Here is a 20,133-nt window from a genome sequence, read left to right on the forward strand (position 1 = left end):
CCTCTGGCTTGGGATTATTTGTGGGTGGGTGCAGATCGATATAGATGCAAAATTTTATCCATTTTGACAGTTGCATCCTTTACTTGGTGCACGAAAAATTGGCCTCGCCTATCGGGAACAGAAATCCACCTTCTAACGCTTTGGACAGGTACATGAATAGGAGAAGTTTAGAGGGATATGGATCAAATGCAGGCAGGTGGGACTAGTGAGACTTGATTTATCAACGGTATTGAGTTTGTATCTTGGTATAGTATAATTCATTGATTAAGTGAGAGATCAATTGTTCAATTAAGTGTACTGTTTAATATTGTTGCTGGAAACAACAGTAACATTTTGACTTTTGTGGTTGTCACTAAATGAAATAGTTAAATGATATTGCAAGTATATTGATGTAAAGCAACTTGACATTAATGGTACGGGTTAATCCCCATAACTAAGGGTAAAGTAAAGGTTTTTGTGTAGACTTTCTCAAAATCTAAGTCAGGTTCAACGCTTCAGCCTCATTTCAAATACAAAATATTTTGTTATAATTTTGATAATTAGATTTGAATAATTTCATTTTTACCTATGTTGAAAGTTCTGTTTATTCATTTTAACCCTTTGAGCAATCCTGTGTGTATCATTGCATTCAACTGGCAAGATAATTTATTTTAGACAGGGCATTAAACGTTGGAATAGCACCTCAGAATACAGTTGTGACTCAGTAATCTGACATTTATTAATGAATTAACTATATTAGAAACTGTTAAATAATTGACATCAAAGAAATGAAAATTATAAAATTTATGTTTCTTTTCACATTCACCTTTGTTATGTGATAAAGTTATATTGCTGAAGAATTAATTATCCAAAACTGGCGATCAGTGATTAGGCTGTTGGTACTCTTCGAACTTTATTTTAGCTTGCTAATGGCATGGATTCAACCTCAAATAAATATCTGTGCAGAGACTTTTTTCTCATTTTGAGTAAAAGTTGTGTTTAACAGTGAAAGCTATCATCAGGGGTAACTTTAATTTCTCAATGGTGTGGTCAAAGGAACCCATTCATATGGGGTGTGTTGGCCACTTTCTTACTGGTTCATTGTACTCATCCATGGTGGCCTAATTTCACTTCCAGCTGCCATATGCCTGATATCTCATTATGATTCAATGAATGTTCTGGTCATTGGGAGTTCCAAAAAGGTAAACAATTAATTTGGTTTTAGATTCGCCATGAAGAAGGTCAGGCAACTATGAAAAAGTAGGAAAGAAATCTCATTAATAAAATATACTACGAACCTAAAAGATGATTTGGAATTTTTCTTCTGAAGGAAAATAGCCTAAATTAAGAGATACCCAAGGTTTAATAGTGTGAAATGTACCCATAACTAGCAAGATAATCTATTAATTTTTTACAGTTTGGCCCTTCAAGCATTTTATTAAACATTTAAAATGGATTCTCCAACATTGGGTTTCATACATTTCCAGGTTTGTTTTTGATTCCATGTGCAAAAATGGCAAAGTTGGAATTGTCAAGTCGCCCTTTGGAGAATTTTTTAAAAAGGAAATAGTAAATTATTTTGAAACTTTGCAAAGATATTAGAATAAATATGGGTGTTCAGAATATTCCAGTTAAAATTCAAAAGAGCAATAGAAATTGTATTTAATTTTCTCATTTTAAAGCAAAGTCGGTTTATCAAGTCACTTCTGCAATTCTAGTACTCAAAGGGTTAATTTCTAAAATTAATTTTGTTTTCCTTTTTAATTTTCTTTCCTTCCCGTTTGGTTGTTACATGACTGGCTCTCTTTCCTTATGCACACAGGAGGTATGTACCACTGCCATGTAGCTAATTGTGCCCAGGGTGCTGCTGGTCTTTGTCTATGACAGCTGGTGGTAGAGGTGTGCTGCTTTCATTAGCGGGTGTTTGTTAGCTCTTTGCTACGTGTGAGCTTAAGGTAGCATTGCAGTGGATCACTCTTAAATGCATAAATGTAAATATAAGCTTAATAAAACGGAAAAACATATACTAATTGAATTCAATGTGGAATCTCCCAAAATAATGATGCAATGTAGACATACTTTTTAATCCAAAATTTAATATTAAGGTAATATTTCTTTAAAGTATTCCTACATTATTCGGTTAGTAAATCAAACCTATTAGTGGCAAATTGATAGGGTAACAAAAGTTTGTAGAAGCATTATGCACTTAACGGTTTCCACTGTACTGCTATTTTGCTTTTATGGTGATCAATCTGTGGCTTTTGTCCTACAGGGACAGTTGCTTTTGCAGTGTCCTACTGATTTTCATATCCTAAATGTTCTGGAGGTTAAATGAAGTGTTTGATAAGTGGAAAACCCAGAGCCTGTGGTGGTGAAGGTAAATAGGACGACATGCGATTAAAAGCTCAAGCTTGACTCTTGAAATTTAACAAAAGATTTTAAATAAAATCATATGTGAGATTATGCTTGTTGCATTTACATTTGAAAGAATGATGAACATGATGTAGAAATTACAAGAGATTCCTTTAATTTCCTGTAAACTAGACATAACTTCGAAGAAATATTCTTTGACATGCGTCCAGAATTTATTCACTCGATAGCTGTGGGCGATTAAATTTTTTAAATTATTTGTATATTAACATGCCAGAACTCAAGTCTGTTTCATATCTTCAGAACTGCTCATTAATCCATGATTTCAATTGTTAGATATGTTTAGGTAGTTAATATCATCACATCTTCATAATCTGAGCCATCTATCATCCTGATGGGCATGTATTGTCATAGCTACAGTGTCACAGGGTTAATATCCTGAAAATCCATCCATAACACCATTGCTGAAACGCCTTCACCAAAAGGATTGCAGCAGGTCAAAGAGAAAATCTACCATCACCTTAGCAGTGCCAATAGATAGGGCAATTAGTCCCCGTTTCATACTCCTCCCTCCCCTCACTCCACATCCCAAGACAGCAAAGATTTGATAGTGGTAACAGCAGAGGAATGGGACTAATTACCTAGCACTTACAAAAAGCAGGCACAGACAGATGAACTAAGTAGTTTCCTCAAGCTGAATGATTCTGTGAATGGAGCAAGATAATTTAAATTGTATTTGAAAGCACAGAATTACAGATGAATCTTTAATTTGATGTTATTTTGAATTTAATTGTACTATTTTAAGTGTGCAGAAGACCTCATTAAGACAATTAAGTTCATTTCTCGCTTGTTTTTCCCCAGTCGCTGATAAACATCAATAATGAATGTGTGCATAAATATTACATTTAATTAAAATGTACATGCACCGATACAAATTGACTGACATTAATTAAACTTGCAAGGTTTGAAGAATAAAGCACATTCTGATATAATTTACATTTCATATTTGACACTAATTATTTCCAAAGGTAAAAATATACTGTTTGATCAAAATAGTTCTAATTTTAGATTTAAAAAAAATCATTAGCAATAACTTTAATAGTTAATAAAAATATATTGTCATTTCTACCTTAGGAATTCCTGAGCCAAGTCATTATTGGGCCACTCCAGTGACATTATTAATGAATTTACCTTTCTTGAGTGATCTACTGTGCAATGGATGTGGCTGTTAATTGGCCTAGAAACCAGTCTTCTGCTTCTTATTCCCACTGTGCCATCCTAACAATTGCAATTTTCTTCAACTGCAGTTCCATTTAATAGAGCTGATAACTTAATGTGTTACATTTAATTCTATAACATTTATACAGGTACAGCCACTGTCATTGGCAGATATTGCAACACATATTCAATTTTAAATATTTTTCTCCATTCCCTTTTAAATTCATTCACAATTTAATAGTCTTACAAATATTCAATAGTTAGAACTACTTAACACTCTTTGTTAGTAAATGTACAGATTCCACATGTTCCCTCATGCAAAACCACTGAATAATATTTGAATACTGTGGTGTGAGATATGGACTACCATTAGTTACTAAAATGAATTGATAATTCTGTAATATTTGATTTGATTTTTATTTATAACCCTGACTAATATGTCAGGAACACTAATATCTGGAATATCAAGGTGAAGATAAATAATTTTCTTCCAATGGTCTTTCAACAGTTTTAGTTTTTAAATTCTGGCAGTATTCTTGACTTTTCAGTGTTTTCTAACTGCAGAATTAGACCTAGTCACTGACATTTAAAATAAGGAATAAAATCTAAGTTTTAATGGAAGAGATTTTAATTTTTTTGTAATAGCAGTGACACAAAGAATTGATGTAGATTTTTAAAAATAATGTTCCTTTAATTTTCAATTGGAGCATGAACATGTGCTGCTGTGGAATTCAAGTTCCCAGTTTTACACTGTATTCTGCCTGCTCCCATTCTATAGATGGGCTGTCTACATCAGGCCTTCTAGAGTCTGGCTGGGAGCACAATTGATGGTTATTTCCAAGCAGCAATGCATTCTGTTGTTTCAGTGGCAGAGGCAAAGAGGCGTGTTTTTACAGAAACATTTACAAAAGGAGATAATAGAAAATGTAGCAACCCACTTTCTTAGAAATTAAAACTTAAAAGGAAGTTAAATGTTGATACTTGAAAACAGTCAGTGTTGTGTAAAAAATTGCAATGTTAACTAAAGTAAATCTAAAATTCTGACATTTAAAAAAATGGATCCACTGTATTCTATACAAGATGTTTTTGTCCTCCTTCACACTATCTTCCATGATTTTCAGGCCTCAACTAATGACATACTTTAGTCAGGAATGAGGAAGTGGCTCAACCGTTCCCATTTGTGATTAGCTGTTTAATTTCCGTTCACTGTTTTATATAACTGACCTAATTCTAATTGAATAATCATTATGTAGGACATCAGACAAGATCTACAACGTGATAGTTTGTACACAGTGTGCTATTGTGATGGCAGTTCCAAATACCACTCACATTTTCTGTCTAGATTTTGTTTGGAACAGGGCAGTAGAAATGCAGAATAAAACAAATGTCATCTATATGATAATGGATTTGAAAAGCTTGCAAGAATATATACTATCTTTTTAAAAATAAAGGAAATCAAAGTTCTTCAACTGTATTTAATGGGGAACAAAACTGAAGAACTGTCCATTATAAACAACATTACCACCCCTGGAAATAGTTTAGTTTAGTTTATTGTCATGTGTACCGAGGTGCAGTGAAAATAAATTGTTGTTCTTTTGGCTCAATTACTCCAATGACAAATCAGCCCTTTTGTGGAAGTGAAATATAGTCTGGCGCACTGACCTCTGAAGCCAGGCGACAACTCTCAGACACCTCCTCCTACATATCCTTGGACCATGATCCCACAGATGAGCACCAGGCCTTAATCTCAAACACCATTACTGATTTCATCACTTCTGGCTGGCAGCCTCCAACCTTATCATTTCCCAGCTCTGCACAGCCTGTTTTTACCTCCCCAAAATCCACAAATACAACTGCCCTGGCAGATCCATTGTTTCTGCCTGCTTCTGTCCCACGGAAATGATTTCAACTCCATCCTATACACCCGGTCCAATCTCTCCCGACCTATGTCCATGATGCCTCGCATGCCTTTCGTCTCTTTAATGACTTCTGCTTTCCGAGCCCTCCACTCCCGCATCTTTACTATGGACATTCAGTCACTCTCACCTCCATCCCCCACCAGGAAGGCTTTAAAACCATCTGTTTCTTCCTCGACCGCAGAACCATCCAAATTCCCTCTACTGGCACTCTACTCCGCCTAGCTGGTCCTCACCCTCAACAACTTCTTTTGACTCCTCCCACTTCCTCCGTCCAAGGAGTAACTATGGGCACCCTCATGGGCCCCAGCTATGCCTGTTCCAGGCATACACTGGTCGTATCCCCGAACTCTATCTCCGTTATATTGATGACTGCATCAATGCTACCTCCTGCACCCATGCAGAACTCATGGACTTCATCAACTTCACCACCAATTTTCATCCTGCACACAAATTTACTTGGACCATCTCCGACACCTCCCTCCCCTTTCTTGATATCAATCTCCGTCACAAGAAATAGACTATTGACTGACGTCTATTACAAACCCACTGACTCCCTCAACTACCTCGACTACACTTCTTCACATCCTGCTTCCTGCAGACTCTATCCCCTAATCCCAATACCTCCGTCTATGCCGCATCTGCGCCCAAGATGAGGTGTTCCATACTAGAACATCTGAGATGTCCTCATTCTTTAGGGAACGGGGGTCCCCCCCTCCCATCATAGATGACGCCCTCACTCGTGTCTCCTTGGTAGCCCACAGCTCCGCCCTTGGTCCCTCTCTCACTAGTTGCAACAGAGACAAAGTCCCCCGAGTCCTTGCCTTCCCCCCCATCAGCTGTCGCATGCAATACATAATCCTCCAAAATTTCCACCACCTCCAACAGGATCCCACCACTAGCCACATTTTCCCCCTCCACCCGTTTCCGCCTTCCGCAGAGACCGTTCACTCAGCATCTCCCTGGTTAACTCATCCCTTCCCACCCAAACCACCCCCTCCCCAGGTACCTTCCCCTGCAACCGCAGAAGAAGCAACACCTGTCACTATACCTCCTCCCTTGACTCTGTCCAGTGACCCCAGCAGTCCTTTCAGGTTAGGCAGAGGTTCACTTGCACCTCCTCCAACCTCATCTACTGTATCAGTTGTTCAAGATGTGAATTCTTGTACATCGGCGAACAAACGCAGACTGGGCGATCGTTTCACAGAACACCTTCACTCAGCCTGGGCAAACCAACCTGATCTACCGGTTGCTGGACACTTTAATTCTCCTTCCCATGCCTGCACAAACCTTTCTGTCCTTGGTCTCCTCCATTGTCAGAGTGAAGCTAAATGCAAATTGGAGGAACAGCATCTCATATTTCACTTGGGCAGCTTACAGCCCAGTGGTATGATTATTGATTTCTCTCACATCAGGTAGCCCAGCATTCTCTCTCTATCCCTCCCCACCCAAGTCGCACTAGCTTCTCATTTTCACCCTACAAACAGCTTACAATGGCCTGTTTCCTTTATCATCGTTACATTTTTTGCATATCTTTTATTCATTGTTCTTTATCTCTCCACATCACCATCTATATCTCTCATTTCCCTTATCCCTAACCAGTCTGAAGATGGGTCTTGACCCGAAATTTCACCCATTCCTCCTCTCCAGAAATGCTGTCCCACTGAGATACTCCAGCTTTTTGTGTCTATCTGATAGGTTTGTTGTTTCCCTGTTATTTAACTAGTTGTCCAGATGGTAGCGCTAGTCACCAGGTTTTGTGCTGTGGTTTAAATATAAGAATCTCCTTTCTGAACAATTCAAGAGGCAAGCTCCGATACACATTTTTTAAACATCTAACTGCTCTGCATGCTTTTATATGAGTTGACCAACATCCTTTGTTGAACTGCACAAGAAGGGTTTTGTTCTGGAGGCCTACTGGACTTCTGACATTCATCCCCCATTAATTATTTCAAGAGATGATTTGTTCCATTTAAGAGTTGCAACAATTCCGGTTAATCCCATGACCCAGTGGTAATACAGTTCATTTTGTTGTGCAGTGTTGATTTTGGTCTAGTCCTTTATAAAATGCATTTTTTTTTAAATTCACCCAAATCCAATTAGCTTTGTTTTAATGAATACTTGATTTAAAAAACTTTTTAATCAATGGATCCTGTTGAATTTACTTGATGTTAATTTCTCAATCTTTAATGGCTTTCTTTCAGAATGTTACTGGAATAAAGTGTGTTCAATATGTTTTACTGTAATGTTCCTTGCTGGAAATCATCTAAATCATCTTGATATCCACTTGAAGCTGTTTTATTTGTGTTATATTCACATCAAGGCTAATTGGACGATCTCATGCAATTTCAGCAGATATTTTAAAAGCAGTTCATTTTTTAAATTATTATTCTGACTCAACTTATTTTGTATATGTACTGCTTCAAGACAGACCCTTCCAAGTTATTCTGCTCCAGTAAATACAACAGATTACCATTATATATATATCATATTCTCTTATCATGCACTAAACTAAGATGTCAGTGAGTGTGAATAGGATACGGTATTTGTTGCTGCCAATAAGCTAGTGTTAATTCTCAATTAAGTGCAAAATGAAATAGCTTCCTCTCTTCCCTATTTTAGTTTATTTATTTATTTGATCTTTAAAAAAGGTCAGCTCCAATTTTATAACTTGCTAGTTATATTCAAACAGAAAATAGACAATGTTTAGAATTAGGTCAGTTATATAAAACACTGTAATTTGTAAAGCAATTAATTCTTTGTTCACTTGACCCTAAAGCATCTTTGAGCTAATTTGATTGTGCAATACAGTCAATGAAACAATTTTTTTTTCTCTGAGTAATTTTAAGGTGAAACCTGATCTCTCACTTTGATATGATCTGCAATCATCATGTTTTTCTCTTGTCACTAATCATGTTTTGATCCTGCAATCCATTCTAAGAGCTCATAATTCCATGCCTTGCCTTTTCCTTATGCAGATAAAATTCACTTCACCCTGATAGCAATATTGTAGAAGAAGCCTTGACGTTCATTATGATGTGCATCCAATCAGTGGCATGTGGTGTTGTATATGTGTATAAAACATGCTACCTTATTCTGTGCTACTATCTCCAAGCATCGCCTTGTTTTGCGTCATTCTCCAAGTCCTCAACAATATTCTTCATTATTTGATCAGCTGATAACAAATTTAAATTCTTAGCCCTGTGGCACATAAATTTACTTTTTTTTTGAATGCGGGATATTGGCCAAATTGCATGGATAATTTTGTGGACTGGATAAATGATAATGCTGCCTACATTTTAAGGAGACTGACACAATCACAAGACTCTGCTATGCCTCAGGCTTAATGAAATACTTGTGAACCTTTTACATTTTCTCGTTATTTTCTTCCTGTCACACACACATTTGTCAAACTACAGGTGGAAGAGTGAAAACGTGGAAGCGACGTTGGTTTATTTTGACTGACAACTGCTTGTACTACTTTGAATACACCACGGTAAGTTAGGGCTGTTAAGTTTTCAGAATGCTACTTATCCTGTATGATAAATTATGTTCTGTTTTTCTTAAAAGGAAAAATATTTGAGTCAGTGCTTCGTATGGTTAAATCAGGTTTTGGTTGATGTCAGTACAGGCATTAACTATCGAAGGGCCATCCAGCACAAGAGGTGTAAAGTTTTGAATTGCCCCCAAATGTCAATGAGAGCAATTGAAGTACAAAGCAACTGCATTCAATGTTGAAGTCCAAATATTGATAATAAATGACAGAGCTTTTTAAATGTCTATTGGTATTCACCAAAGTACTGATTAATGGTAGTTTATGTAGTAAGTGGTTATTTCTTCAATGAGAGTGCAAAATGAGGAAAATGTAGTAATGTGGGGGAGGGATGCGTAAAACTAAACCCAGATTTACACCCACACCCCTCAAGCCCTGTTAAAAGAACATCCCAACATGGGTTCCTTAATATTTTCTATTTACATTGCAGTTGTTACTGACCCCATTTAGACTATTTATACAGATCCTATTGGCAACTATGGGAACTCAAGCAAAACAAAAGTGAAATTGATTAGATTCTGAAGTTGGTTATATATGAAATATAAAATATTGTTACCTGATAATATGAAAAAAAGAACTTGGAACTGATCAGCATTTCCAATATATAGAGTTCCTTCATCTAACAACTAAAATATTTAATCAATCAGCATTTTAAATAACTAAAAACTTGTCTAGGTCAGGAAAATGAGGGACATGAATTGGGGAGATAAGCAGTGGAATGTCAGGCATCAATGAGTTAGGGATAAATGATTGCAGACCAAAGATCAGTTGGAGGGTGACAGGCATGTTTCAGATCACAGTGCATCAATGTGACAATTGGGGCAAAAGACAGCATTTGCCAGCAGAGAGGCTAAAATTGAGAGATTGGCTCCTCCATGCTTTCAAGATTCCTTTGAAGCTGTTATCTCCCACCATTTAGTAGAAGAATTTTCCTTGCCCTGGGAAAGCTGAGTGCCACGTTAACTTTAAAGCACCGCTGAGGCCTACCTTTGTAAGATAATAAAGTGGCCAGTCTCTTGAGGATTTGTTTGCTATTTCTTAAGGTTTAATGAGGTTCCACCATTTCATCTTGCAGCTCAGCCGCTGGCAAACACGTATCCCGCTTGGGCCTTTGATTTCCTTGCAGAATAATTATTTACGATCTAGAGACATAAGAAGACTGCAGATGCAGAAATCCTGAGCCAAACATGAACTTCTGAAGGAACTCAGCAGGCCAGGCAGCATTTGTAGATGGAATGGTCACGTGACCCGAAATGTTTTCTGACCAATTTCCTCTCCTGATGCTGCCTAGCCCACCACGTTGCTCCAGCATGTTGTGTTTTGCTAACTGACATCAGATTTTTTGGCAAGCTGATTCTTTAGTCTGAGTGCACAGTTTTTCAGATGGTTCAGTAATGTTTGTGCTGCCCACAGCTTCCATTTGAATGAGAGTTTTTCCAGTCTTGATTTTAAATCGCCCTTGTAACTGAGGTGAGGGTGAACATGGTGAAAACCATTTTCTCTGACCTTTGCATTACGAAGCCCAGTGATTTTAACTTGATGGTGTCTTATCTTCAAGCTCCCAATCAATACAATACAAAATGAGAAGCTATGGTTAGTCAATGGTCACCTGCATTCGACACCAACACCATTGTCAAGTTTGCAGACGACACAACGGTGATCGGGCTTATCACCAACGGGGATGAAACAAACTATAGAGCGGAGGTGCAGAACCTGGCGGACTGGTGCTCGGATAACAACCTGTACCTAAATACCACCAAGACCAAGGAGCTGATCATCAACTTCCGTAGGTCATATAACGGGGAATATGCCCCGATCTCTATCAACGGGGACAGTGTGGAGAGAGTGTCCAGCTTCAAGTTTCTGGGCACTCACATTTCGGAGGACCTAACATGGTCCAATAACACTGCTGCGCTGGTCAAGAAGGCACAACAAAGACTGTTCTACTTAAGAACACTGAAAAAGTCTGGTCTACCCCAACAGCTGCTGACGACCTTCTACCGCTGCACCATAGAGAGCATCCTAACGCATGGCATCCCTGTGTGGTACCTCAGCTGCACGGAGGCAGAAAGGAAAGCTCTACAGCGGGTAGTCCATAGAGCTCAGAGGGCCATCGGAACACAGCTACCAGACTTGGAGGGCATCTACAACACACGATGCCTCAGAAAAGCCACCAGCATCCACAAAGACTTCACACCCCTGCAACAGTCTGTTCGAACTCCTTCCATCGGGCAGACGATTCAAGGCCTTCTACGCCCGCACCTCCAGACTCAGGAACAGCTTCATCCCCAGGGCCATAGCTGCTATGAACCGGTCCTGCTGAGCCGGATGGCCACAACGCATAGATCAACTTGCACTTTACCCTGTCTAAAACTGTTACAATTGTTTCATTTCGTTGGGTTGCTGTTGTCTAAATTACTTAAATTATTGCATCGTGTGGGAGGCGCATTCCCAATCTCGTTGTACCCCTGGGTACAATGACAATAAAGATATATTGTATTGTATTGTATTGTTAGAATTTCAAAATGGAAGAGTTCTCCTCCACTACAATCAGTCTGAAAAAGGGTCTCGACCCGAAACGTCACCTATTCCTTTTCTCCAGAATTGCTGGCTGACCCGTTGAGTTATTCCAATTATTTGTGTCTATCTTCGGTGTAAACCAGCATCAGCAGTTCCTTCCTTCACAAGTATTTTGCCTGGTCAGGCTATTCCATTGCATTACCACGGCTAGCATTCGTACCCTATTCAATATATTTGCCACTCTCTCAGATGAGCTGGATAAAATTCCTTTAAATATAAAACAAGGATTCCTGATCAGTATTATTAAACACACTGTATTGTAGTGTCACAGTGCATTGTACACTACCTGGAACTTGATTCCATTGACTTCATTATCACTGCCATTGCAACGGCTGACATTGCAGTGTGTCTTTTTGAGGATGCACATTATGACTCCTACCAAAATACTATTTCTGAGTCTTACTCTTTTTTTCGATATTACTGATTGGTTGTCATTTACTGATGATATAGGTTTAGGGACGTAAGCTTGAATGATATGCAGGAATATCTGGTTAGGATGCTGTGCTGAGGAAGATTTTATTTTATCCATGGACTCCAGATTGGTTAATATGAAGGAAGCAGAACAGAATGTCACTGCACTGCATATAAAAACTATATTCCTGTGCTTAAAGAATTTAGTGTACTTATGGAGCCTAAAGTGATACAGATGATATCTTGAAACTAAGGCCAAGTTTTATGTTTGTATTATGCTAAATTAGTGAAATATTTTTTTCAGTCACTGGTACCCTTTCGGTTGGTTAAAACTTAGTTGGGACACAATTGATCTTTTTGAATGTACATTAGTCTGAATAATTGTATAAGAGAAGTACCACTGCTGTCACCTGAAAGGTTTTGCAAGTTTGTTTTTGATGCAGGTGTGAGAAGTTCCTTATGGAAACACAAGAGCTTATAAAATCAGCTTGACTTTTGTGCAAAATCAATTTTCTTATATTTTGTATACTGCATTGGATCTCATGCGTGCAATGCGCCTTGCGGCTGCGGCTCACCGGCAGTCTCTCTGTCTTTCTTCTGTCTTTGTCTATTGTTACCGTTTAAATGTATGTATTGATCTATTTTTAGCTCTGTATATGTGGGGGGGTGGTGGGGGGGTGGGGGAAACCTTTTTTCTAAATCTCCTCAACGGAGATGCGACCTTTTTCCATGTCGTATCTCCGTTCGCGCTACGGCCTAACACTGTGGAGTTGGCGGCCTCCAGCTGGGATCGACCTTGAAGACTCTGGTCGCAGGGCCTGGACTTACCATCTTGGAGGCTTCGGCCGTGGGCCCTGTGGACCGCAACATCGGGAGCTCGCAGGTCCCTGGCTGGCGACCGGCTTTCGGGAGCTCCAGCCGCAGCAGCTTCGACCGCCCCGAATCGTGAGGCTCGATCGACCCGTTCGCAGGACCTTCATCGCCCTGCGTGGCTCGGCCGCGGCACTTTCCATCGCCTGGTGGGAGCTTAGGACCTTCATCGGCCTGCTCGGCTCGGCCCTGGGACTTTCCACCGCCCGGCGGGGGCTTCAAACGTCGGGAGCCTCAATCGCCTCGCGGCAGCAGTTTGGCTGCCTGACCACGGGAGAAGAATGAGGAGGAGATAAGACTTTTCTTTGCCTTCCATCACAGTGAGGGTGTGCCTGGAGCAATCACTGTGATGGTTGTCTGTATTAAATTGTAATTGTTTGTCTTGTGTTCTTTATTGTTTACTGTCGGACCCTGACGTGAGAGGGCACTGGCGCTGTTTGTTCGCCGCTTCTCCGTCTGGACAAATCTTTTGTTTGTTTGATTGTTTTTATGTCTTGTTTGCTCTGTTAAGCGTCTTTTGAGTTTCCTGAAAAGCGCTATATAATTTAAATGTATTATTATTATCAATGTTTTAAATGGCTATCTCCTTGGCTTAGGCAAGGGTGGAGCAGGGTGAATTGGCCAGGGTGGAGAAGATACAAATTTGCTTTGTTGCAACTGGATCCAACTCCCTTCATTACTGGAGCTCCCTTACTGCTCCCAGCTTGCTAAGGAAAATACAACCGTTTAATTGCCTATCTGGGAGTCCTCTGACTTGGGATTCTCAATCGGGTTTGCCTGTTCAGGCTATTTCATTGCATTTGGATGCTATGGTTAGCATTCATATCAGACCACAAAAACTAATGTAATTAAAATCAGCATCTATTCCTTTTGATGTATAAAGCAGAAGGTACACTGTTCTTACTTTCATGTACAAAACCTAAGGAATGTTATGTATATTATAATATGGAAATTATTATTTGTGAATTTTGGCTTAAAAGAGTGGTACATTTGCAGGACAAAGAACCCAGAGGAATCATTCCACTTGAAAACCTCAGCATCCGAGAAGTAGAAGACTCAAAAAAGCCAGTAAGTTAATCAGAAATTCTAAACTTTTCAAAAAAAATCTTTCTCTAATATGTTTTAATTCAGCAGATTTTTATGTTGGTTGTCATTCCTGCAAAGCATTTTGTGATTTGTCAATTGCAGCAGCGTAAAATATTAGGAGGATCTGAAGTTTAAGTGAAATGTGACAAATTTTGTTACGAAGAAACTGCCTTTAAATAACTTTTCACCATTACTTTAAGAACTGGATTTTTTTACATGCAGCCTTTGAAAGGGAGAATCCAGAATTCCCCACAAAATAGCCTCTCTCAGTTGATGCCTTCATCCAATGCATTTTTAGTGACGGTACACGCCGGTATGGTATTGGAAGCATAGGCAATAAGAGAAAATAAAAGAGAATAATTTAAAAATAATACAACAATATGACCTCACCAGCAAATGTATTAGTTCGCTCATTTTTAAGAAAGGATTTACAATTCTTTTCCTTTAAATTTCAGAATTGCTTTGAGCTTTACATTCCAGATAACAAAGACCAGTTTATTAAGGCCTGCAAGACGGAGGCTGATGGACGAGTGGTAGAAGGAAGTCATACAGTTTACAGAATATCTGCACCAACCCCAGAGGAAAAAGATGAATGGATAAAATGTATAAAGTGAGTAAATAATTATTCACCATTCATGCTATTGACACTGAGTATTTTCGCAAAATATTAGGCTTGAAGAATTAGAGGTATAGTAGCCTGAAACTGGGATTGACAATGCTCTTTAATTCAGTGATATGAATTGCTCCTCACGAAAATCAATGTGCACCAAGTCATACCTTCATCCACCATCACAGATACTATCGCAACATTTAACAGACATTTAAACAGGTACATGGATAGGGTAGGTTTAGAGATATGGGCCAAAAGCAGGCACGTGTGACTAGTTTAGATGGGGCATGTTGGTCAGCGTGAGCGAGTTGGGCCAAAGGGCCTGTTTCCATGCTCTATGACTCTATTCCAGAATCAGATGATCTTTCTAATGTAATGAGTTTAAAATAAGTTCCAACAGAGTTGATTATTTTAGCTGTCAGTTAAATTGAATCTCATACTATCCACGACAATCCACTTTAGTGTGTCAGATGTTTTCCCAGAGGCAGACAACTATGTAATGATTTTGTGCATTGCACAATACTTGTTTCTGCCTCTTCCAGCGGACATTTGAGTCCAAAGCTTCGGAAAACAACTGCCATTTAACTGTGTGACAGAAAAACAAGGAGCAAAATGCAGTACAATCTTAAATTAGCCACCATTTACAGGGCTATTTCTGCTGACATTGGTTCAAAAGCTGATTGTACAACAGATTGACTGAAGGGTCTCGACCCAAAACGTCACCGATTCCTTCTATCCAGAGACGCTGCCTGCCCCACTGAATTACTCCAGCATTTTGTGTCTATCTTTGGATTAAACAAGTATCTGCAGTTCCTTCCTACATAAAGCTTTGGGTTAAATGGAATCATATAATTTTAAGAGCATTGAATTGCAAGTGACTCTAGGACAGGGCTTCATGGGGCAAATGCCATTTCCAAAGATCCTGCTCCTGGAGACAAGTTGGTTCCTGGATCTCTACATGACCCATGCGTTTACAGTTGTAGGGTTTCAAAGACTTTACTAACTGAGGTCTGTGACATTCTAAGAGAGGACCATGAGCCATGCAGTTATGCTGTGGAGGTTAAATTTATAGTAGCTCCCAACTTCCTATCTACTGAATCAATGTCAACTTCCTTTTCATTAAACATTGGAAAGATGATCCAGATTCTGTAGTGAGAGTATAACATTGTGCACATGAGGAGCAGTTAACATCTTGTGAATTACATTTGCCAGCCTGTCCCAAGATGCAAGTTACTATCATGGTTTTTGAATAATTTCCTATTGCTTCACGAAGCAAGTATTTCCACTCACTTAATCTTAACATCACAATTGACCATGACAAGAATTTTCTGGAAGTCAATGCTACATTTCCTGGCAGCTACATTTCCTTGCTCTGCTGTACCTTTTCTTACATCCAAATTGATTGAAGTGCTGATTAGTGTCCATCAAAAAACCCCCGCCAATTTAAACCAACAATGGTTGCAGGTGTTGAAGGATTAAGCAAGGGGATTTAATTAAGTTTTAGGTGCTACATTTATATTCAATGTATTATGGTGTCTTGTTTAAAATATTTAACTCTTTATTTAACTTGCAGGGCGGCAATCAGCAGAGACCCTTTCTATGAAATGCTGGCGGCGAGAAAGAAGAAAGTTTCCTCAACTAAGAAGCATTAGGATGACAGCATTTTTTGCAACTTGATTCAATTATCTTTCTAATGACCATATGACCCGAGGAGGTCAATTTTCGAATATCAATAACCACAGTGCTTTCTCGGGCTGGGTATGTGCTTGTGCTGGAGCAAAGTGCTGAAAGCTAGAAGGCTCTTCTGTTGCCTGTTCCTCAACTAATGAGGATATAGTTTTTACTCAAAAATCTCCCAATATTCCTCTGCACAGCTGGTCTGTTTGTGGAGTCCAGGGCCGCTACTTTACCTCCTCAAAGCTTTATATTTCTTATCAAGGGGCTCTTGATTTAACATTTTTTTTGGAAGGGGGCTATGATTCTATCAGCCGTATTCAAAGGACTGGTATGACTGAAAATCCATGTCAGCTCGAGAAACCGATATGCAGAAAGCTATGGAAAACATTCATCATGGAAAGTTGGTAAAGCCAGAGTCTCTGTGTTTCGTATGCCAATGAAAAGTTTGCTAGGTGTTGGGCAAGGAATCAAGGTGTCAGCAAAACGAGGGTGTACAAGCAGTCCAGATTGATGGAGCAAGATAAGTGGTGACATGCGAATTGGAAAATGAAGATATTCCAGGAATGAAACCAGTTATATTATAACTGAAAGAATTGTGCAAAAAGAATCGTCTGTCCATCAGACAGTACATTTTGACTTAATTTTTTAATTAAAGCTTTTTGTTAATATATGTTCTACTTTTTCTTGGTGATTTTCATTATTCAATGCACTGGCGAACAATTACGGAAAAAAGAGATGACTAAGCAGTATTAGTCTATTTATCAGAGCTGTATATACTTAATGTATAAATTTTCTTTTTGTACTTATTCAATTGATTTTAAGTTGTGAGGATAAATTGTTGGAGTAATTTTTCAATCTTTGCCATTCATACTTGTAGTTTAGCATTGACAAACAAGATCGAATAAATCAAATTATCTGTAATAACAGAGATCTCCTTCCTGTACTTTTTAACTGTACACTGTTTCTCGTCCTAAAGAAAACTTCATCCTAATCGGCTGAATACCCATTTTTTGTGTGATATTTCGGTATCTTGGTCAGTGAAATTGTTTGTTTGATTCTGTTATATGTAACCATTAAAAGCTTTTAATCGTGATACCAATTTTTACTTGATTTGTAAAATATATTAAATGCTTCCTCTAACAATTAGCAATATAAATTTTTGAAGCTTGTGATATTGTTAAAGCTTATTGCAGTTTTTTATTGCTCAAATTGAAAAAAAAATAATAGACACCGTGGTCGTGATCAGTTTAGAAAGGCACTTAACAATTGCAAGTTACATTTTTATTAAACCCTTTGGACATGCTGGGTTTTTAAAAAGATTTAAAGGCAACAAGGAAAAACTTGTCAAGGTGAGTTAGTCGCTGGACTTCAATCCCAAATGTGAAAGTATTGTAGATTTGAACCTATTACCTGCTTATTTGATGGATTCATTTTTGTGTCATTGTTTCAATCTTCTTAGCACAACTTTTTGTACAGCACTACAGCCATAGGTTTTATCAGCATAAAAGACCTCGAAGCAATTCCTAAGGGCCGTGAGAACATATTTCTACAAACAGGTTCAGATGCGCTGGGATAAAGATCCAAGTTATGACATATTAAAATTAACAGAATGGTGAGTTATTATGCAGTTTATAAGAAGTAGAAAAAAGCAGGTATACTTGTACATTACAAAGAACAAAATGGTTAATAATAAAGGGTTTGGGCATAACCGTTTGAACGGGTTTTGGCATAACAATTTGAAATTCGCCAAACGATTTAGAAATTTTAAAATTATTGGGTTTAGTGTAATTTATATGTATTTTACACACATTTTGTGTATTTATTAAGTGCTGACACGTTCACTGATTAGGTACTGATACATTCCCATAATGATTAAGTATTAGTACTTTATGAATTCTTTATCAATATTCATTAAATACTGATACATTCCATTTCTTGTAATTTTCATGGTATGGAAAGTTTCACTCATACATAAAAGCTACTTAAGAGACTAGGTATTGGTTTATTGTCGTTATTTATACCGAAATACAGTATTTTGCGTGCTACCCAGGCAAACCTTCTGGGCTGAATAGATGCGTCCTGCAAAGCAGTTGCTTAATCTGTGTTTGGTTTTGGAGCTCTCTGTTTTGGAGCCCTCTGCTGCTCGGCCTTGCTCTCCTGCCTCCCTTCCCGGTCGCGTTTCCCCTTCTCCCGCCGGCTGGCCAGACGTCTTCCCAGCTGCTTTTAGTCCTCCTGGTTCCTCTTCCTCCAGCTTCTTCCTCATTTTTTACAGCACAAAAATTGGCCTTTTGGCGGCTTTTTAAAGGTAAGAATGTCCGTGTTGGTAGTGTATGCTGGAAGCTGCCATGTCCTCCAGATGGCTTGAGCGACTCCGTGCGTCACGCACTTTGACCTCACGACCTTACGTGCAATCACCCAAGAGAAAGTCGATTATTAAAATTTAGCGGAATTTTCAAACATCTCAAGGTCCCTTTGTAAACTTTATTTTTGTTCCTGAAAATCACATTGGTTAACAAAAGTATCGCTGCACAAGTATCAATGGAAGCGATTGCTTGTCAATGTCCATGGCCAACTGCGCTGAAACTGACAAAATTATTTTCTTACGAGACACTGTCTGATTGCTGCGCGGAAGGTATTTAGAAGCAATATTTACCCTTAAACTTTTTTTTTGCAAGACAGCTATTTACTGCTACTCACTTTTCAAAATAACCTGTGTAGTTCTCTTGTTCCCGATTGAAATCGCTTTATAACCGATTTGGACCGTGTGTTAAAATAGTATAAGAAAATAACTGCAGATGCTGGTACAAATCGATTTATTCACAAAATGCTGGAGTAACTCAGCAGGTCAGGCAGCATCTGGGGAGAGAAGGAATGGGTGACGTTTCGGGTCGAGACCCTTCTTCAGACGAAGAAGGGTCTGAAGAAGGGTCTCGACCCGAAACGTCACCCATTCCTTCTCTCCCGAGATGCTGCCTGACCTGCTGAGCTGGACCGTGTGTTACACTGTTCCCTAATTCATCAATTGCGTTGTTTCGAATATTCGGTTTGGAAACACATGTTATAACATAACTACCTGCAGATAAATTTGGAGATTCGCGGGATTGATCCAATAACCGTGACAGAGATATTTGCTTGTAAGGAGAACATTGCTGGGGGTTGAATATTCCCCGTTACCAGACATTTCAGAAATAAAGACCTAACAGAAAAGGTAGGGTGACCGAATGGGAGTGAAATAATTATGTTAATTGGCTGCAACGAGTAAAGATCGGAAAGTAGAATCAGACAGTAAGACGGACAGAAAACACCAGTGAAACTGCAATTCAGGGGAGGTCATCGCCCTACAACGTTGACCTGCGCAAACATTCCAAACAATGGCCTCATTCCCCCGACTTCAATTCTGCCAGCAGTCCCAGCAACTCTACTCTACCTCAATGCTCAGAACATGTTTATCTTGCCCCTGGAATTTAGCTCTTTGGTGCAATTGCACCAACACTGTTATGAATAGTCTCCGGTTAATGCAAAAGCGAGCAGTTTAATGTTGATGTAGATCATGAATAGCTGGAGCATTGAAACGCAAAGTGTCTAAACAAAGTGTGGCATACCACAGAGTAGCTAAACGCAAATTCACTTAATATTCATGGGCGTCCTGTGTAATTATGAAAAGAGCATCGCATTTGTTGCCTCAGTACATCAAGCAACCTTCATTTTCTATCATGGAAATTTGGTTTTACTGTGGTCCCTTTACCTGATTTCAGTTTAGAAACGAAAGTTTGCCTGCTGACGGATACTATTCTTTTGAACACAAGGCAATTCCACAAAATGCATTTCAAAAACAAAACAATAATGCCGATAGGTGGGACCTA

The 20,133-nt window shown here is 38.8% G+C and overlaps 1 protein-coding gene across 7 annotated transcripts in view; it reads left to right on the plus strand.

Moving 5' to 3' along the window:
- Nucleotides 1-17,370, plus strand: part of cyth1b (cytohesin 1b) — a 160,915-nt gene extending 143,545 nt beyond the window's left edge. For 6 of the 7 annotated variants that reach the window (XM_078401354.1, XM_078401358.1, XM_078401356.1 and 3 more), the window contains 4 exons: nucleotides 8,901-8,979; nucleotides 13,894-13,965; nucleotides 14,439-14,593; nucleotides 16,167-17,370. In XM_078401354.1, the coding sequence (XP_078257480.1) occupies nucleotides 8,901-8,979; nucleotides 13,894-13,965; nucleotides 14,439-14,593; nucleotides 16,167-16,245 (385 nt within the window). In that variant the 3' untranslated portion in view covers nucleotides 16,246-17,370. The remainder of the gene's footprint in view (nucleotides 1-8,900; nucleotides 8,980-13,893; nucleotides 13,966-14,438; nucleotides 14,594-16,166) is intronic. The other variant, XM_078401352.1, reaches the window with a different exon arrangement.
- The last annotated feature ends 2,763 nt before the right edge of the window (nucleotides 17,371-20,133 follow it).

The sequence above is a fragment of the Rhinoraja longicauda genome, chromosome 6, assembly GCF_053455715.1.
Source record: "Rhinoraja longicauda isolate Sanriku21f chromosome 6, sRhiLon1.1, whole genome shotgun sequence".
NCBI classification, from domain to species: Eukaryota; Metazoa; Chordata; class Chondrichthyes; order Rajiformes; family Arhynchobatidae; genus Rhinoraja; species Rhinoraja longicauda.